Source organism: Orcinus orca, chromosome 3 (assembly GCF_937001465.1).
Source record: "Orcinus orca chromosome 3, mOrcOrc1.1, whole genome shotgun sequence".
NCBI lineage: Eukaryota > Metazoa > Chordata > Mammalia > Artiodactyla > Delphinidae > Orcinus > Orcinus orca.
In genome coordinates this window covers 25,844,496-25,863,583 of record NC_064561.1, presented here as the reverse complement: position 1 = coordinate 25,863,583, position 19,088 = coordinate 25,844,496, and the positions used below count along the sequence as shown (strand labels likewise).

Here is a 19,088-nt window from a genome sequence, read left to right as displayed (position 1 = left end):
CAGCTTGCTTTAAAGTAAGGGCACGTGTTGCCCAAACATCTTGCTAAATACGGAAGTGCAGTCCTAACTTACAGGTTTTGATGGTAAAGGCGGAAGTCTAAACAGGTTAAAGTCTGAGTAACAATATCCAGGAGTAGACTCAACTAAGAAGGAAAGACACTTAGTTTGAAGTAATTTTTGATATCATCCAAGGCTTGGGATGCAATATGCCGAGTCATCACCTGGAACCTGTCAGAAACACTCTCGGGTCCTCCCAGAACTTCTGAATCAGAATATGCATTTTTTTCTTAAAATCCCCAGGTGACACTTCCGCAAACAAGTTTGGGAAACACTGACAGAGCACAGTACGCTCAACTAAAGACTGGCATCAGGAATAGTCTGGGGAAGAGAGGAACGTCTTGCTCACTTCCAGCTACACCCACTAGCTGCAGGACGACACCCACTAGCTGCAGGACAATTAAAGACTGGCATCAGGAATAGTCTGGGGAAGAGAGGAACGTCTTGCTCACTTCCAGCTACACCCACTAGCTGCAGGACGACGGTAGTTCCAAGGCATGTCTACCAGTCCTTCACTGCCATTAAGTCGTGTTGAGCACAGGAATGGCATGCAGGCCGAGGACAAAGGTTACACTGCGCACCTGGGGTCTAAGAATTAGTCGAAGCTTCAGAGTATCAAATGATTTAATTACAAAACTTAAGCCACTTCTTAATTATTCACCTTCTAAAAAACACAAACATGAGAATAAAATAAACACACCCAAGACTCACTAGCCCTTGCAGGATAGGAAGCAGCCCTGGACAGAGAGCCTGCAAATGTTTTTCCTTATACCTAATTCTACATTTCCTCATGCATTCTAGGGTCCCATGTTTTGACACCTCTTACAGGGGAAAGGAAACGGAAGCTAAAGAGTCATGGACAAGAGGGTCACAACAACCTTAAAGCTATTTGATGCTAAACGGCTTGTACACTCTTATTTGAAACTCTGAGAAACAGTATCAAATAAGCATTGTCAAATACCTACTCCTGGCTAACCTTTACTGTCATTCTTTGAAATTGCATCTTTGGGACTGGTTATGTGCCTTCATTGTAGCTGTTGCTTATCCCCAAGCACAAACCCTAAAATTCATACACAGTCTCTAAGTTCAAGTACAGAGGTTTGTTTCAGGACAACCCCAAGTTGATGTAGTGTTTCTTAATGTATCTGTAGTGTCTAGTGGGTGTCACCCCTTGGACAGGCTGGCCAGACGGCAGCACGACGTGGGGCCCACATGGTCAACTCTCCTACTGGCCCATTTGCTCCCTACTTTATCTGGACACCGCCCCACAGTCAACGTTGAATTGTGAAATCAGTGATGACCTTGGCCTGTCTTCACTCTGAAGTTGTACTCTTATGTAACTGAATCCAGTTCTTCACCATTAATTCAATGGAGCTTCCAAAACGTGTCAGGCATATTCTAAAAAGAAAAGATAATCATATCAAAATGTTAGTTTTGTGTTATGTTTAATTTTATATCCCCAAAGGAATTAAACTAGAAAGACAGACATGAAATGAATGTTTTCCTCTCCATAATGGAATTGAGGTGTTCTCCTAATATACACAGGTACAAAGGGACAATTTCTCTCGAGTGCCCCATGTGAGCCTGATGTTCTCACTTTGTTCACTCACTGATGCTTATTTTATTTATCAAAAGTAACAGCCATCTTAAAGACTCTTGCAAAGAGAACACCGAAGTAGCATGAGGGGATGAGGCACACCCTGATGGTTACCAACAATGGCTGAGCTGAGTCCGCCACTGCTTACTTGGTGATCGCTGCTTACGTTTACTAATGTCTCCCAAGCTCTGCAAAAAGCACTGTTTTGTGTATCTAGAGCTGATTTTTAAAATTAAATTTCAAATGTAAAAAAAAAAAGGAGTGCTCATAACAGAAGAATCCCACGGTAACTGACAGTGGTGAATTGAAATCCTTACTAAATACAAGGAAATCCAGCAGGGCTTAAAGCAGACTCTGAGCCCCATTTAGGATGCCACTTTAGAATGCATTGCTTGATTTTATATAAAAACTGTAAACCCAAGTTGACTCATGTCCAGGGGAGAGACTCATTTAAACAATTTCAGAACAACAAGACTTTCATGTGAATTTGCCTTGTGCACACCAATCATCCCAGATGGTTTCTAATGAAACATCTATTCACAGCTTAAACGTTTAGCTCTGCTGGCACAGAAAATCATACTCACAGACACAGGAAAACATTACTAATTAGTTCTCAGTAAAAAATGACTCATAACAAAATGAAGTCCATTTGCAGTAAATACTTTTCTGAATAGACAAGAAACATGACCCTCAGTAATGGCTTACCCCTTTTCTATCCATTTTCTATATCTATAAGCCAGAGGTGAATGTTCCTGGACAAAAGACAGGATACTGGGGCTTCCCTGGTGGCGCAGTGGTTGAGAGTCCGCCTGCCGATGCAGGGGACACGGGTTCGTGCCCCGGTCTGGGAAGATCCCACATGCCGTGGTGCAGCTAGGCCCGTGAGCCATGGCCGCTGAGCCTGCGCGTCTGGAGCCTGTGCTCCGCAACGGGAGAGGCCACAGCAGTAAGAGGCCCACGTATCGCAAAAAAAAAAAAAAAAAAAAAAGACGGGATACTGGACCTTAGGAAGCATCCTGGGATGGGGCTGGAGGGTCCTGGCTTTCAGGCTCTGGAGGGGGTGCTGGCACAGCTTCTTTTTTCTGGGCTGCCAGGAACTCATGAATTGCTCGTTCTATCTGTGGCCTGAAGATGTGGTTTAGTTTGGGATCCACCACCTGGGAAATAATTCTGTCCACTCCAGCTTCCAACATCCCTGACCTTGAGAAGACAAATAGATCATTCCATTATTTAGCCTCCAAATGTCATGAGAGAGCCCAATAAATGTCCACCTGGTCCAAAGTAGAGCCCCTTGAGGGAGTTCTTTCACAGGGCGGTCCACTTACCACACAGGGTTCAAGCCATGATATCTCTAGAGGGCAATTCGTGACCAGCAGCTATCATTATTCCTAATACACAATCTCATCCACTCCCACCTCAACGTTGTACAAGAGAACCAAACAAAACTGTCCCAAAGACAAAGAGCAAGTAACAATATGGTAGGAAAGAACCGACGGCACGGGGACAGTTGAAAACCTCAGTCTGTCAAAGCCAGTAAGCCTCCCACTTGACTCCATTTCCTTCAATATCTATCCTCTCACAAGTCAAAGCAGGAGAAGCAGCCTCCAGCAGCAACCTGGCTAGTAAGCCCTAAATCTTATATAACACAAATCAGTCAGGGCTGGGAATGTTTACAGCATCACCAGCAATTCAACAAGGCCTTCGGCTGTGGTTGTTACCTATGACACATACTAGGTAACTTGGAAGCAAACAAGTAAACAGACAAGAAACAGACTGGTTCTCAGTTCCTAAGGGGCTAAAATACATCCCTAATCCTTTCTGAAATAGAGCAAAAATTAGTCAAGATGTCTATATTCAAACACCAGGGGTGGGTAGTGAGGAAGATTATGGTCACAGGAAACAAATCTCATTTGAAGGGTTTGGAAAATAGTCCATGCAGGGTCAAACTGAATTGTTCTCCTCGAAGGATTAAAACAGTCAAATACCATCACAAGCATGGTGGACAGGTTTTACTTACTTTCCTTTAGACTTGAGTTCTTAGGCCATTCAAGCTTTTGCTTGGGTAAAAATAGGTCCTGCAGTAATGGGGCAAATGGTGTGTCAGGGTACAGCCAAGGAGACAACTGGGTGAACACACACAGTGATAAGTGAGATGAGAAACAGGCCTTGAACTGGTTAGGCTGAGTAGTGAATAAAGTGCTTCCTAGATCCAGTGGGAACTGACAGCTTATCAACAGAAAGCCTAGATGTAAACAGACCACCATTAGAGTACAGGGGCACTTTGGGGCAGACCCCAATAGACAATGTGTGCCCTTAGAGATGAGCACCGTGGAACACAGAGAGGCCAGCAGCAGGCCATGGGTCAGTGGGGAAGCAAAGCCACCTCTCCTTAGGCACAAGCCAACGGCTGTCCACCTACACCACCCCGCTTCCCAGGTCAGATTCACAGGGGTCTTTACTGGAGGTGAAAGCCTGACCAAGGAAAACAAAGTACCAAGAGTGTAGCTCCCTTTCTTGGAGATTTTAAAAGTGTTCGGAGAAAACAGGATCTTGTCAGGAGCCTAAAACGGAAGATGAAATGAACAAATATGCAGTTAAAAGACTTATCAGTCATAATTAGGTTCAACAGTAGAGCCTGATTTCCTGTTAAGCCCTCCACGCTGCAGAACTGGGATACAGGTTCTGGGCCTGAAGAGCCAGGCCAGCCAGCCAATGCTGAGGGCTGCAGTGTTTCATCTACAGGGTTAAGTAGCAAATCTTCACTTTAAAACTTCATTAGAATTTGCCTCAAATTCAAAATGTTAGCAAGAATCACATAGAAGTGTCTCAGTACTACATCCAAATTCATGTTTTCAGGTTAAATACATTCTAGCTCAAATCAAAAAGGAGGAAATATTTACATAGGTGGTAAAACTATGAAAAAAAAGCAAGGAAAGAATGACCATCCAACTCAGAAGTATGGTAACCTTCTGAGAGGAGGAAGGTATATCAAGAAAGGAGGGAGGCAGGGCCGGGGTGTTTTGGAGGGTGCTGGTAAGTTCTATTTCTCAACCTGGGTGGTGACTACAGGGATGTTCTAATTACTTGTTAGACTGCATCTCTGTTCTAAGCACCTTTCTGTGTTACATTTCATATTAAAGGTATATAAAGAGAAGCTCCACATGCATACCTCAAGAATGACATCATTGTGTATTAAAAATTAACAGTAACGTTGACAGTTTTCATACCATTAATGGCACCCTTTCAAATATGTGGTGCTTAGATTTAGTTTCTTAATATGCTTTTAACCCTTAAAAGGCAGGGTTAAAAAAAAAGTTTCATCTGATTTGTTACTGCAGCTGTCAAATATGTTTTTTGTAAGGATTAGCGATAACACATATAGGGACCAGTGCCAGACATGAAATAGTTGCTCAGTAAGTGGAAGCTATCGTCCCCTTCTCTCTGAAGGATCCCTGTGCCACAGTCTGCTCCCTAGAGAAACAGAAAGGCAATGGGTGATAAATCCAGAATGACAAGGCACTGGGCATCTTTTGGTATCATGCTTCTTCCCTAACTCTGAGAGTTTCTGTAAATTTTAGTTTCGTTTAAAGATTCAGATTTCATCAGCCATACAGCCATACTGCAAGTGCCAGCTTGTTAATAAGCATCCTTTTCTATTTTACAAAACTTATTTTGAAATTACATATCCATAGAAAGTTGCAAGGAATTACATAGGGAGGTCCACGCACTCCTTTACCCAGCCACCCCGAATGCTTGTACTGTACACGACTGCAGTACAACATCAAAGCCAGGAACACAGGAAAAAGGAAAAATTCTGTAACTATACGTGGTGATGGATGTTAACTAGACTTACTGTGGTGATCATTTCAAAATATATACAAATATTGAATCTTTACGTTTGAAACTAATTATACCTGAAACCAATATGCTGTATGTCAATTAAACCTCCAAAAACAAAGGGGGTGGGCGCAAAACCCCAGAAAACCAGCACGGGTACTCTCCTGACCTCGGTTACGTCTCAGTTACAGTTGCACTCATGTGCGTCGGCGTGGGTAGCTCTGCACAACTTTATCATGAGGACCTTCATGTAACCACCACCACAATTAAGATACTCACCTGTACCCCACCCCCTTCATGCTACTCCTTTCTAGCCACACTCACCCCCCGACCCTGACCCTAAGCCCTAGCAATCACTAATCTATTCTCCATCCCTATAATTATATGTTAGTTCGCGAATGTTACAGAAATGGAATCGTGCACCACTACCTTTTTGATACTGGGTTTTTTTGACTCGGCACAATTCCCTGATACTTCTGTTTTTAAAGGGGAAGGCTTCACAAGCTTTTAGATATTCCAGGAGAGACAGTGGATCAAGAAAACCTGAACATAAGTGCTGATATGAAGAGCAAAAAAAGGATTCTGAATGGATTAGAAAAAGCTTATCTTAGGACACTGGATTTCATGCACCACTTTTGTGCCAGTGACACTGAGAAGTCACTTGGATGAGCGATCAGTAGCACCTCATTAACTAAGGTTCAGTTTGCTGCTGTGAAGAATATACCTTAATAAGACTCCATGCCTTCCTGAAAGCTGCCATTACACTTTAGAGGGGCCGTGTGGATTCAGAAAATTTGTATAACCCACACTGACTTGTGAGAAGATCCAGCTGCTCTTGCCCAAGACCCAAACATTGATATATCGGTATGAACTCCAGCGTATGTTCACATTACACTGAAAACTTCAAAGAGTGTGAAATATGTCTTACAATTTGGAATATCTTTCCTGGTAGAGGTGTGCATGGGAGGCCTATGTGGGTAGCAAGAATTTCAATTGAGTTCTTTGCTTACTTGAACCTTAATTTTAATAGGGGCAGGGTCTGCTGTAACTTGTATGTCACATTTGCTGGAAAGTACCATGCACCTTGACCAAATAGTGCCTTGCATTGGCCTTCTTGCGAGTCACGCTTGTGATAACTGCCTTTACGCTCTCAATTCTGCTTACTTACTGAACCACACTCTGCCTCAGACCATTTCGCAATTGGTTTTTGTTCATCGTAGGATTCCACTCCTGCTTGTCCAGATGTGTTGACACAAAATTATCCACTTTCTGCCTCAGGTTTTGGTAAGCTGGCTAAAATATTAAAAAGAAGGGGCAAGGTCAGAAGTTACACGCACCAAAGTTTTGGAAATTAGTCATTCAGAACACTGCTTTTCATAGAAATGCAGAATTTCAGGTCCTTAAATACACTCCCATCGTGTCCATGAAGATCATCACGCAGCATGGCAGAGCATGGATTAATGACCAACATGTGTGCCTGCTACAATGCCAGATGCTTTATTACCCCACTTACTTTTCAAATAACTCTACGAGGGAGGTCCTGTTGGCTCTCTCCTGCTCTCATGTTAGAGGATACAGGCTTAGAAAAAGTAAACAACTTGCCTACAAGGCTAAAATGTGGCAAAGCCAAGGTTAGACCCAGGCCGTTTCCAAATCAAAGGAAATGGGTTCTAGTCCAGCTCCATTGCTTACTAGCTCTCTGACTTTCGACAGGTCAGCCAACCTGAGTCTCAGTTATTTCCGTCTGTAAAACAAGTATTACTGCCCTGCTTACCTCACAGGGTCTTCTTGGCCACAAGCAAGGCCTCGGGAAAGTTCTCCGCATAAAATGAAGGCCCACCCAACCCTCAGCATGACTCATGAATGCAGACTGAAGTCAACGCCTACGGAACACTGGGAAAGGCTGAAGGGAAGCAAAACTTAAGTCCCAAAAGGAGCCTGAGAGGCACTTGTTGGTCTCAAATGTTCTAGACCCAACTAGGGTCAGAACAAAGTCAGAAAGGAACTTGATGAACACAAGGAATCCATGTGAACATAAGGAATGCATGTTCTAAGCCTCCAAGACCTTCTGGCACCACTAGTTGTTCTTCTCCAAACCAGGTGTAGCAGTGTGCATTGCTGTTCACACTTCATTCCTCTCTCCTCCCACTGTGGGCAGAGAATACTTCCCTACCCCAGTGACACTGCGTTTAGCAGTGTGATCTGCTCTGGCCAACAGAGTGTTAGTGACAAGAGGTCCTAAATGTGGCTGTGCCACCTGGCTTGGCTCTTGTACTCTGGTGACCTTTGATGAGGGTAGTCCTTTGCAGCCCCTGTCCATTTGGCCTGGGACCTCGGATGAGCACATGTGCAGCAGACCTACCCCAACCCACAGCTTGGACCCAAGCCCAGGCCACCTACAGCTGAGCACCGAGCCTGTCTAGATCAGAGGAACTTTAGCTGACTTGTAGCCCCATCAGCATGAGAACAAATGCTTGTTGTAAGTCACTGAGATTTGGTTTATCATGTAGTGTTACTGTGACAAAAGTTTGCTAACAGTCAGGTCAATGAAACTGACAAAGGAATCGATTGGCCTCAACTCCATGAATGGGCTCTTCCCAAAGGCCATGACTCACAGGCATAAAGACTCTCCACCAAACCTGGAGAGAGTAAGGCAGGGAGACGGGTGAGGACTAAAATTCAGATACCCCTGTACCGTCTGCCTAGCAACTCCTGTTTCCTGGTAACCATCTTCCCCTCTTCATTACCCACTACTGTGGGGAGGGCAGTGGGTGCCACGTTCTCCTGGCTACAGGGGTGGGTGCCTCCCCATGCTGAGACGATGCAGACACTTCCTGGGATTTTTTGAACTGGAGCTGTTTCTAGAGGAAGAAGCTGTAAGATGTAACCAATAGATACTAGTAACCAAATGGATGGCTCTGCTCTGCAGTGACAGTTAAGAGAGTTATGAAGAAGAGGCATGAAAGACAGCCCTAGTGGAGCATCCCTGGTTCCAAATGCATCCCTACCCTTCTGGCAGTTTATCCATTCTAGCTTTCCTTAGAGCCCATGAGCCAACAGAGTCTCCCCTTGGCTTACAGGAGTTAGAAGTAGATTTGTACCTTTTAACCATTAATCCTGATACTATACCTTCTACGATTCAAAATAACTCACCCAGTTTTAGATAGAAACGGTTCACAGGGAAAAGGACAAAGGACAGCTAATGTCACCACCAAACCTTAAGAGACCCTGACAATACAGAATAATCCCTTCAGTTCATGAAGTGAAAGGACCTAATGTGCCTGCCACTGACATTTTATTATACTTACTATCACTATCTCCGTCTCTTCTTCACCTATCAGTTTGTTCTGTTTGTTTATATTTTGGATGCACTGCAAAGTAAATTACAAACACCATCAGTACACTTTTTATGTTTGTAGTCTGGGGTGGAGCCTAACAGTAAATCTGACAAGTTATCAGGTGATGCTGATGATCTAGGGGCCACACTTTGAGAACCATGGGACCAAAGCAATAAAGGATGTGTCTAAAACACACTATCTTCAAGAATTAAGACAGGGCTTCCCTGGTGGCGCAGTAGTTGAGAGTCGCCTGCCGATGCAGGGGACGCGGGTTTGTGCCCCGGTCCGGGAAGATCCCACGTGCCGCGGAGCGGCTGGGTCCGTGAGCCGTGGCTGCTGAGCCTGCGCGTCCGGAGCCTGTGCTCCGCAACGGGAGAGGCCACGACAGTGAGAGGCCCGCGTACCACAAAAAAAAAAAAAAAAAAAAATTAAGACAACCAGGTGACTACCAGAAAGAACATCTAAGGAGATGTTAAGTGGTGAAGGCTCCAATTCCCTCTCCCCCAACAGATTCTCAATACCGATTTAAAGAAATGTATACTACATTGATTAAGCCACACAAAACCCAGTGAGACAAATGAAACATGAGTGGAGAACTTGCAATGGGAAGTTGAAAACACCCAGTACTGGAAAAGGTGAAAGCTCTGTCAATATGTACCTGGGAACCTTAAATAAGGAAAATTAAACACCCCATTTCAAGGATAGCACTTCTCCTTGAGTTTTTAATCTTGGAGAATAACAGCATACACCACTTACTATTTATACTATCTGGTCTACGTTTCAGTTTTCTACCCTAGAATACAATCTTTGAGGACTGGGTAGTGACTTGCTCGTTCCTGTATCCACAAGCCCCATCAATAAATGTTTAATGGGTACATGGACAAGGTCTTTCCCTATTTTTAAGGTCTAGTTTTAAGCTCACAATCTTGCTGTGAGGTACGCAAAAGATTTCCATGACAGGCTCAGAGGGGAGAAATCACTTCCCTCTAGCAGCCCATTCAGGAACAGAGCCTCCTAAGTCTTGTTGGAGAAGCTTCTGAAAAGGGAGTAAACGAACATTCCAGCAACTGCTGTTTGTCTGACACTTAACACACGTGACTTCACTGAATACAAATGAACCTTGGCAAGTAGGTAAAGTGAAACAGCATTGTGCTATCTGTTGACTTGGTTGACCTATGGCATTAGGATCTAAGATAGGCACCAAATCCCTTTCAGTCAATGATGGAGAACAAAATAGGGTGCTGGTTCTACAACAATGTACCTTAATTAACTGTGCATGCAAGTCTGCAAATCACTAAGCTAGAGAAAAGGAATAGTTATTATAGGCTGATGATAGTGCATTCAAACCATTCACGCTTACTTACCTGGTTTCCTCCACTGTTTTTAACATACTGAGATTTGTTACTGAGGGCTTTAAAGGAGTCCCATCTTGGGAAAGACAGGAGATAGGCAGGCTGTGAAACCGGTGCTGGATCCCCAAGTTGAGAGATGCGACTGGGCTAAGTCGCACAGAATAGTGATGGGGCTGGGAGCCGAACCCACGTGGGCATCCCTCAGAAAGCTTCCTATACTGCCCTAAGCGGTCTCCTCGCTGCTGAGATTTTTAAGGTGTCTTTTGTTTTTCTCTCTCCTTTGGAAATGCGAAATGCAACCCTGGCAGCCTCATGCCCAGCCCGGCCCGCCTGAGCCCAGGCGGCCTAATCTACCTTGGTGTCCACGTCGGCCAGGCAGTCCCGGCGGAAGCTGTCAAACAGCCCCCGGCTCTTGAGCTGCTCCACGATGAGCGCGATGAGCTGCGGGTCGCCGGGAGGCAGTGAGGCCGGGTTGATGGGGCCGCCGCTCCCACCGGCTCCCGTCGCGCCTGTCGTCGCCCCCGCCGAGGCTTGGCCGGCGCCGCCGCCGCCCACCGCGCCGGTGCCCCCTCCGCCCCCGCCGTCCGCCATGGCTGCGCCCCGGGCCCGCGAAGGAGACTGAATACGGATTCCTCTCAAGGACAGAGGGCCTGGGTCGTGTAGAGGTGGCCGAGGGGCCGGAGAAGGAGGAGGCAGCGGCGGGGGAGGAGGAAAGCGTGGCGGCGAGGACGGCGGCAACGGCAGCTTCTGAGGCAGCAGAAGTGGCGGTAGAGGCGGCAGAAACCGCCCACCCCATCCATGGCGCTCTCCGGGTGACGACACCGCCAACCTCTGCATTGTGGGGCAGGAGGTTTTCCGGCAGTCATCTCCGGCTTTCTTATAGGCAGAGGTCTGGCCGACGAAAACTACATCTCCCGGCAGGCTCCGGACTCTCGTCTCCAGTTTGCGGGGCAGTATGGGACTTGTAGGCTTAGGCCCTCGTGATTGCTGCAGCCTGGGCTGGCCTTCCTTGCTCCGTTACTGCCCTCTCACTTTAAATCAGCGCGTCCTCAAAGTGCCTGATTATAAGAATCGTCTGCTAGGCTGATTGAAAGTATAGATTCACAGGTTTGTCCCTTAGAGATTCTGATTCAATATTTCTGGGTCGGGGCCTAGGAATCTGTGCTTTTAACATGCATTCCCGCGCCTTTCTTGAACAATACGATCCAGGAAATGTGGGAAGCAGTGGACTAGTCAAATTTCTTTTATTCAGAAATTGTGGGTGTATTTCCCCTTCTGATTTTAATAGAAATGCATACTTATTTTAGAAAATTGAAAAATAATGGAAAACTGCTGTAAAAAAATTTCCCTGATTCTCTATTTTATGTATTTCCTTCCAGATGTTAAATATTGTCAGTAATAATAAACGAATATTGAGTAATTGGAATATTACAGGCATGATGCTAAGTACTTCACATACACTACTTCACAATCTAAAATGCAGATCTTGTCATCGCTATTTTACAGAGGCAGAAATGGAGGCACAGAAAGTTTGTTACCCTGATCACGTAGCTAGAGGTGGAAGAGGAGGGTTTGAACAAAGGTTTCCTGAATCCAAATCTTGGCAATGTTTAACCTAAGGTGTTCTACATTCTGAGAGCTAGCTGGCATCAAAGGTAAGGCTTTTTTCTTGATTGTTTTGTAGCCCCAGTTTACTGTTGGAACTGCCACCACTGTCCTCTCTTCCATTCAGCCTTTTGTCCATTATTGACTGAACTCCTGCCCACAGCCCCTGGCAATTCTGCCTGCTATTGTTATTTCCTCATCTTCCATAAGCAGTGGAGGGGTTGTAAATAATAAATTCTTCAATATCCTTGCCTTCTGGGAAGAGGCATAATAGACAGAGATCTGGGATGCTCTCCACTCCACCATTTCCTATTTAACAGAGTTTAACCCTTAAAATGAAAATCGGGATGTTAGTTTATACTCATCCTTTAACTCAAGCTAAATCTTCCTCAAAGGTTAAGTTAATGACCAACATTCTCTCTTAATACTTCACCATCCTGGAGATTACCTAATGACTATTCTTCCTCGTTGTACCACACTCATCACCCACCTTTAGCCCCAGGAGAGGCCCTATTCAGACCACCTGGGCCTCATGTCCATTCTCCTCCAAGCTCCCTGACTTTGACCAGCCTCTTCTCCATTTTGGCACAGCACCCCTTACTCTCTTTCTCCAGGGTAACTTTTCTGACCCTCTGACTTAATCTGGTCTTGTCTCACTGGTATAGACTCTCAGAACCTCTTTCTTGTACCAATTATTATAATCAAAAGTGAATAATTTATAGGCTAGTTGGCCACCTGTTTCCCCTGCTACAGTGTAAGCTTTAGAGCTGGAATCACAGCTTGCTCTTCATCACTGTGTTCCCAGCCCATCGCTCAATGCCTAGTTCAAAGTAGATGTGTAAATTTTTGTCTATTTCCTATAGTCATGGGGTAGAGTCAGAGAGAGAGAGAGAGAGAGAGAGAGGGAGAGGGAGAGAGAGAGAGTGTGTGTGTGTGTGTGTGTGTGTGTGTGTGTGTGTGTGGAGCGGGGGAGGTGGGTGGAGGAGGGTGTCATTTGTAGCCACTACTTTCAGAAAAGAAAGTAGGAGATGATGGATTAATCCATCATGACCAAATGGGTCAGTGATCCTGGAGATTGGCAGCAAATGGTTTAACCCTTTGTCAGTCTCATGGGGACCTTGTGTCCTAGTTGCTAGAACTCTCAACTGTGAAAAGAGGCTGCACCCTATACCTGTGACCTTGCCTCTGGAATTGATATAAATTGGGTGTGGTGGGGTCGGGGGAACGAGGAGTGAAGGAAATCAAGACTAGGGGAGGCTTATTGTTCGTCCAAATTTGCAGTAGGAAGCTTCCACTACATCCAAAATGTATTCCTTCCCCAAGCCAAGGAGCATGTAATACACAATAATTGTCACCAGGGAGCGCCATTGCTGTGTGAATAATACAGGACCTTTAGAAATTTCTATGCAGAACACTTTTAATTTTGGCCCAGGTGGTGATCTCATTTTCAGATATCCTTTAGGAAAAAATAATTGTTGCCTCTCATTGTTAAAATTTGTCTGTAACAAGTTTCCTGAGCCCAGTGAATTGTACATATTAGGTGTTGGAATATTTTATGTCAAAGACTGCAGGCCAAACCCAGATCTCAAAGGAGAAAGGGCAGAAACTAGAAATGAGATACACAGTTTGCCAAGGGAGATGTGAAAAAGCAGCCAAGTGCGTGGGCTTTTTGCATCAGGGGGCTCTGGATTGGAAGCCCAGCTCCATCACTTTGGGGTGGTGTGACTTTGGGAAAGTTGCGTCACCTCTCCGAGCCTCAGTTCCATTTTAGCAATCCACTTAGCATAATAATTCCTGGTCCTCAGGAAGTGTTGATAACATATTACAGCCACAAATTCACATTTGGGTTGGGAAGTTATTTGATTAACCACTGTCTCCTCTGCTAACTTCTAAATTCCATGAAGGAATGAATTGTCTGTTTCGTTTATCATTGTGTGCCCAGCACCTAGAACAGTGTCTGGTACATACGGGCTCTTTGTAAATATATGATAGATGGATGGAAGAAGAAAGTAATGAATGAGTAAATGGGAAATTTGCTCTTCTAAGTATAGGATCAGGCCATTCAAGATTTTTTTTTTTTTTTTTTAATGCGATACGCGGACCTCTCACTGCTGTGGCCTCTCCCGTTGCGGAGCACAGGCTCCGGACGCGCAGGCTCAGTGGCCACGGCTCACGGGCCCAGCTGCTCCGCGGCATGTGGGATCCTCCCGGACCGGGGCACGAACCCGTGTCCCCTGCATCGGCAGGCGGACTCTCAACCACTGCACCACCAGGGAAGCCCCATTCAAGATTTTTGATAACTCCCTCCACCGAATGGCAGAATATACTCAATATATTGACTATATATACAGAGGGGTTAGGTGTTCGAGTGAGCTTTCCATATGTGTGACTGAACTGGACTAGGAACCTGGGGCTGGGAGCAGGCCCCAGGGTTAGAAGTCAGTCTGTGTGTTGCCTTGGTAACCTTCCAACCTTCTAATCCAAGATCCGGTTATATAAGCAAGAGCATTCCAGAGCCCAGGGCTGCATTTAGACACCACATCCACTTGGGGTAGACAGGTTGTGGGTCCTTATTCATGTTCATGGTGTGGCCCTTTTTCTCCTTGCTTCCTTGTTTTCATCCAAAGAGCCTTACTAATTCTTAGGCTGGACAGGTATTCATTTCTTAATTGACAGCATCCAGCGTTTCTCGAGATTGCCTGTCTGTAGTGTATTGGCTACATCTGCATCAAAGGATCTTGGCTGCTTTTTGTTTGTTTCTTTGCGATGTTTTCCAGCATCTCTAATGACAGATTGGATCCAAATACACACTCAGAAAACAGGGCTTTGATAAGCAGGTGTCCTCAGCACCAATCGATACTACCACTGCCTCTCCCACCTAACATGCATCTTAGATAACATTTCAGGCTGCAGTGTTTTTAACACGTTGTCATTTTGAATTATCATTACTAAAGAACGCTGAGTGGAAGAGGCATCCTGATATAATGGAGAGAAAAGAATGGGAAGTTTGGAATCTGGCTTGGGTTTGGATCCAGCACCTCTGCTATCGTCTATGTGACCTACGACAATCTTCTGAGCCTCAGTTTGTCGTGAAATGTAGAGATAATATATATGCAGAAGGTGGCACATGGTAGGCACTAATAGCTAATAATATGGTCTTGAAACAACATCCTAATGTACTCATCTGTAGTCTGTTGTGGGCAGAAATCTTGAATAATATATATTCAGAATTAATGCATATTTAATTACTTTGCTAGTTTTAATCTTGTGATGACATAGAGAACCACTCAGCCAGTCCCTAACTTGGTGGGCTCAGTGAAGCCAAGTTCACAGTCGAGCCCTCCATGCTATTGCTGCTGTGGTCTGGATCCATCCTCTGCCTTTGTCTTCACACCTACAATGCCGTCTCTCATTCTCCAGTGACACACATATCGAATCATTTACTTCTAGTTGCCTATCCGGTATCCATTCCCCTTCTTTATCAACAGAACCCAACTTTGTCTGGGGCTTCGGTGTGCCCTGTTGAAGTGTGTACTTCCCTAGATTCCTTTGTTGCTAGGAGTGACCATAGGTGCCATTTCTGGCCAAGGAGATAGAAGCTGAGGGTATCTGGGAAAGCTTGGCCTTGCTGATAGAAGCATTGCCCCTTCCTGCTGTGGCGTCGAGATGCAGCAGTCCTAAACCAACACCCTAAGGGTTAGTTAGGGGCCAGTTACAAACTGGTTCTGGCCAGTGAGCTGTGAACAGAAGTGAGAGTTGTGTCACTTCTGGGCCAGGACATTTAATTACCAACATGAAGCTGATTCACTTTGCTGTACAGCAGAAACTAGCACAACATTGTAAAGCAACTATACTCCAATAAAAAATTTAAAAAAAGTACCAACAAGAGACCCTCCAAGAATTCTCCTTTCATCTGCCATGATAACCAGCGCAATTTGAGATAGCGGCTGATCTATCATGCTGAGCCCCAGAGTGAGGGGACATGGAGGAGGGGCCCTGGTTGGCCCCTAAGGAACCAGCAGGAGTGAGAAATAAACCTTGGTTGTTTTACGCCACTGAGGTTGTGGAGTTGTTTGTTACTGCAGCATAATCTAGCCCATCCTGACTGATATAACCCTGACCCCATTCCTCCACTAAACCCATCATTTATGGAATGACTGAATGTAAAGACGAACTAACAAATGATTAACTAAAAGCATGAATGAATTAACTTCCTTCTCCTGGGCCCCATCCCTTCAGATCATGTCTAGGAATGACTATAAATCCACCTAGTTTACTCTGTGTACCTTTGTAGACAGCTGAGGTGAGTCTTTCTTCAACTTTGGCGTTCATCAGAATTCTCTGAGGGCCTCATTAAAAATACAGATGCCCCGCCATCCCCTCAGATCTGCAGAATCAATCCTTAGAGGTGGGTCTTGGCCATCTGCATTTATTATAAGTTTCCTAGGAGGTTCTGACAATGGGCCAAAGTTAGGAACGGTTGCCACTTTGGGTAGAAAATTCAGACCCCCATCAACAGGTCTGAAAGGGTGATTGTTTCTGGCATGTGGGTTTTCCAGCATCTGTCAGTCATCCCTGCCTCAGCTCCTACCCTCAGCCCTCCCCCTTGTTCCCAGGTGGCTACTTCTACCTAAGTGATCACCTTTGATTAAAGGTTCCCTTGAAAATATCAGTGACATCTCCCCTCTGGCTCTTGCATCTCTTGTCTGTAAAAAGAAGGGAGTTTATACCTAGAGGGAGGCCATCAATAGTGGTGCCTGAGAATGGAGGCAGGTACGAAGGGTGCAGAGGAGTGCCGGTAACTGATCGAGGCAGCTCTGGGGCCATCCCACAGAAGGTGGCATTCAGACAGGGTCCTAATGAGGGTGGTGGGCATCGCCCTTCTTTGCAGAAGTGCCTTGGAACATGTTCCTGCATTTGCGCCCTCCCCACCTTATGAGTCTTGGCAGGCTGGGGAGACCCCCTTCTACCTGGGAGCCCGGAGACTTGCTTTCCCAGCTTCCCAAACATGTGGTCTTGACTTCAGCCATCAGAGGCCGATCTGGCGCTTAACACAGCAGGTAGCATGTGAAGAAGGAAGCTTCATAATTGGGGGAGGTGGCGTCTGCCTCCAGAAGGGCCATGGTGGGGTCCCGCAGGGTGTCCGGTACCTGCACGGGCAACATCAGAGGCACCTGATGCTGTTCTGTGCCAGCATTGGGACAGTGGCATCTCCATGGTGTGATTTGACTGTGGCTCCTGTCCATGTTGTCTCCAAGCCTGGATCTCTGGCCCTCCCAGGGATTCTGGAAGCCACCCCCTATTCTTTACTGCATACCTATACTGATTAAACCAGCCAGAATTCATTTCTGCTGCGACTAAAGGACCTTTCCTGGATAAGTAGGTAGAGAGGAGAGAGGTTCAGGGTCCCAGGCAGAGGGTACAGCTTGAGCAAAGGCCCAGATTCTGAAAAGGGTTGCCAGTCCCATGGGTTGCAGAGCATGTATTTGGGGTGGAGTGGGGACCAGAAAGAGATGAGGTTGATGAAATAAGCTGGGACCTCAAAGGCTACCATTTCAGAGGCTGAATGTGACCTTGGAGAGGAGACAATGGGTTTTAAATAGGGCAGGGGCAGTATCAGATGCAAAATTGACAAAGATTTCTCTGGGACAGCACAGAGTGTGACTGGACCCGGTGAAGCTGGGGGCAGGGAGACGGATGAGGAAGCTAGAAGGGGCATCTCATGTGGTAGGTGTTGGCTAGGGCATCCCTGCCCCTTGAGATCTGGCTAAGACTGCTCACTCCTTCCTCATCACCTCCCCCCGCCCCACCCCACTGCCTTCCTAGGCCCTGCAGAAGGCCAGGCGGGACCCCTTCCACAATTTCTGCAACTTCTCCATGGTCATCTCTGCTTCGGAGCTCCTGCCTCTGCTGTATTCATTTTAGTTTATGGATTTTCATGCGAACCTCAGCACCTTGATTCTTTGGCACAGATTGAAGTTCTGAGAGTATCAGAGGAGATACTGACATTTCAGCAACATTAAAAACAAACAAACTGCAAACTGTACTTTCAACCATCTTGTTCTTAGAGGACTCTACGTGTCCCGAGGGATTCATGGTCAGCTGTTTCTCCCCATGGGTGCACCAGCCTCAGTGCAACTCATTACCTCTTCTCTCCCCTCCCCGGTTCCGCCTACCTCTTCACTCCCACCCTCATGGTTTGCCTGTGAAATGCCAGATACTCCTGTTGGGATGCACCACAAGTCAGCCCTCTCAAGCCCTCTCTTCCAAACTCAGCTCCAGGCCCACTTTTGCACCTCCAGGCCCATGGAGGAGGCCATCCAAACATGAGGTTATCCTCTTAAAAAGCTCCACACCCCTTTGAAGATAGCAGTGTTAACAATTATTTTTCTGCCTCTATGATAGCTTTTCACAGTTGAATTTTGCTGTTAGTAATTGTTTTATTTATTTATTTATTTACTTTATTTTTTTTGTCTGTACCGCGCGGCTTGCGGGGTCTTAGTTCCCTGACCAGGGATTGAACTCGCACCCTCGGCAGTGAAAACGCAAAGCCCTAACTATGGGACTGCCATGGAATTCTGAGCTGCTAATAATTGTAAACCACAAAATAGAAGAATTTTGTCTATCTCATGTAAAAGTCTGGAGGAAGGCTGACAGGGCAGCTCCATGACCGTCAGGCTCCCAGGCTCCTCCGCCGTCTTGAGAGCTCTGATCGAAGGTGGCTGCCCAAGTCTCCAGGCCCGAGGGAGCCGCGGGCAGGCTGGGAAGTGTTGCTGGACCTTTTTGTTACAACCTCTGTTTAAAATTTGGTGTTCATGTTATTAAGGAAGAAGGGGCAAATGCACATTGGGAGGAAACTAGTGTTCTGGGCTGTATCTATGAAGACCACTTACCTCAGAAGCTAACCTGAACTTTTCCCTGGACTGGGTATTGAAGGAAGCTTAAATGTTTAGTCTGTTGGTCATGGTGTACAATGGTACCAATAGTTGTTCTCACTCCTTTAGAAGTGTCAACATTGCAACTTCAGGAATGGCTGGGGGCCAGTCAGACCCGGGGTGTTTGAGGCCCCTCATAGGTACAGGCAGACCCTCACTCATAGGGCTTTGCTTCCCTGTGTTTTCCTGGGACTCAGTCTGGCCAGTCACCTCTCTGTAGCTGAAATAGAGTATGGGCCCAAGAGGCCTGTGGATACACCAAATAGCTCAGCTCCTGCTGCCCGTAGAGACTTTATTTCTAGAGGGATACTAGGGCTACTGAGAAGTGCCCATCATTCTGGGGAGACAGTACAATGGCTAAGGAGCC

At 46.0% G+C, this 19,088-nt stretch overlaps 1 protein-coding gene and 1 long non-coding RNA gene across 8 annotated transcripts in view; one reads left to right on the top strand and one right to left on the bottom strand.

The window, feature by feature from the left end:
* Positions 1–663: 663 nt before the first annotated feature.
* BOD1 (biorientation of chromosomes in cell division 1) lies at positions 664–11,014 on the bottom strand. 6 transcript variants are annotated; one of them, XM_033432089.2, is made up of 5 exons: positions 10,536–10,998; positions 8,800–8,862; positions 6,660–6,784; positions 2,658–2,854; positions 664–1,455 (listed from the first exon to the last, which is right to left on the bottom strand). In XM_033432089.2, exons 1-4 carry the CDS (start codon positions 10,770–10,772, stop codon positions 2,659–2,661), a joined length of 621 nt encoding a protein of 206 aa, XP_033287980.1. In that variant the 5' UTR covers positions 10,773–10,998; the 3' UTR covers positions 664–1,455; position 2,658. The 6 variants fall into 6 exon arrangements, with proteins under 6 accessions (XP_033287980.1, XP_033287982.1, XP_004272061.1 ...); XM_033432093.2 differs by lacking the exon at positions 664–1,455 and adding an exon at positions 5,041–5,125 and having other exon boundaries at positions 2,722–2,854; positions 10,536–11,014; XM_033432091.2 differs by lacking the exon at positions 2,658–2,854 and having other exon boundaries at positions 10,536–11,008.
* Positions 11,015–11,074: 60 nt separating this feature from the next.
* Positions 11,075–19,088, top strand: part of LOC117202224 (uncharacterized) — a 157,657-nt gene continuing 149,643 nt past the window's right edge. The window contains exons 1-2 of one of the 2 annotated variants that reach the window (XR_004484436.2): positions 11,075–11,288; positions 11,688–11,836. This is a non-coding gene — a long non-coding RNA (uncharacterized LOC117202224). The remainder of the gene's footprint in view (positions 11,289–11,687; positions 11,837–19,088) is intronic. The other variant, XR_004484437.2, reaches the window with a different exon arrangement.

Bases quoted from the DNA above. Each gene is read 5' to 3' on its own strand.
- BOD1 (XM_033432089.2), bottom strand. From the start codon at position 10,772: ATGGCGGACGGCGGGGGCGGAGGGGGCACCGGCGCGGTGGGCGGCGGC. The intron at 8,863-10,535 runs GTAGATTAGGCC...TTTACTTTGCAG, and splicing joins TGGCCGACGTGGACACCAAG to TGCATCCAAAATATAAACAA. The intron at 6,785-8,799 runs GTAAGTATAATA...TTAATATTTTAG, and splicing joins AAGAGACGGAGATAGTGATA to CCAGCTTACCAAAACCTGAG.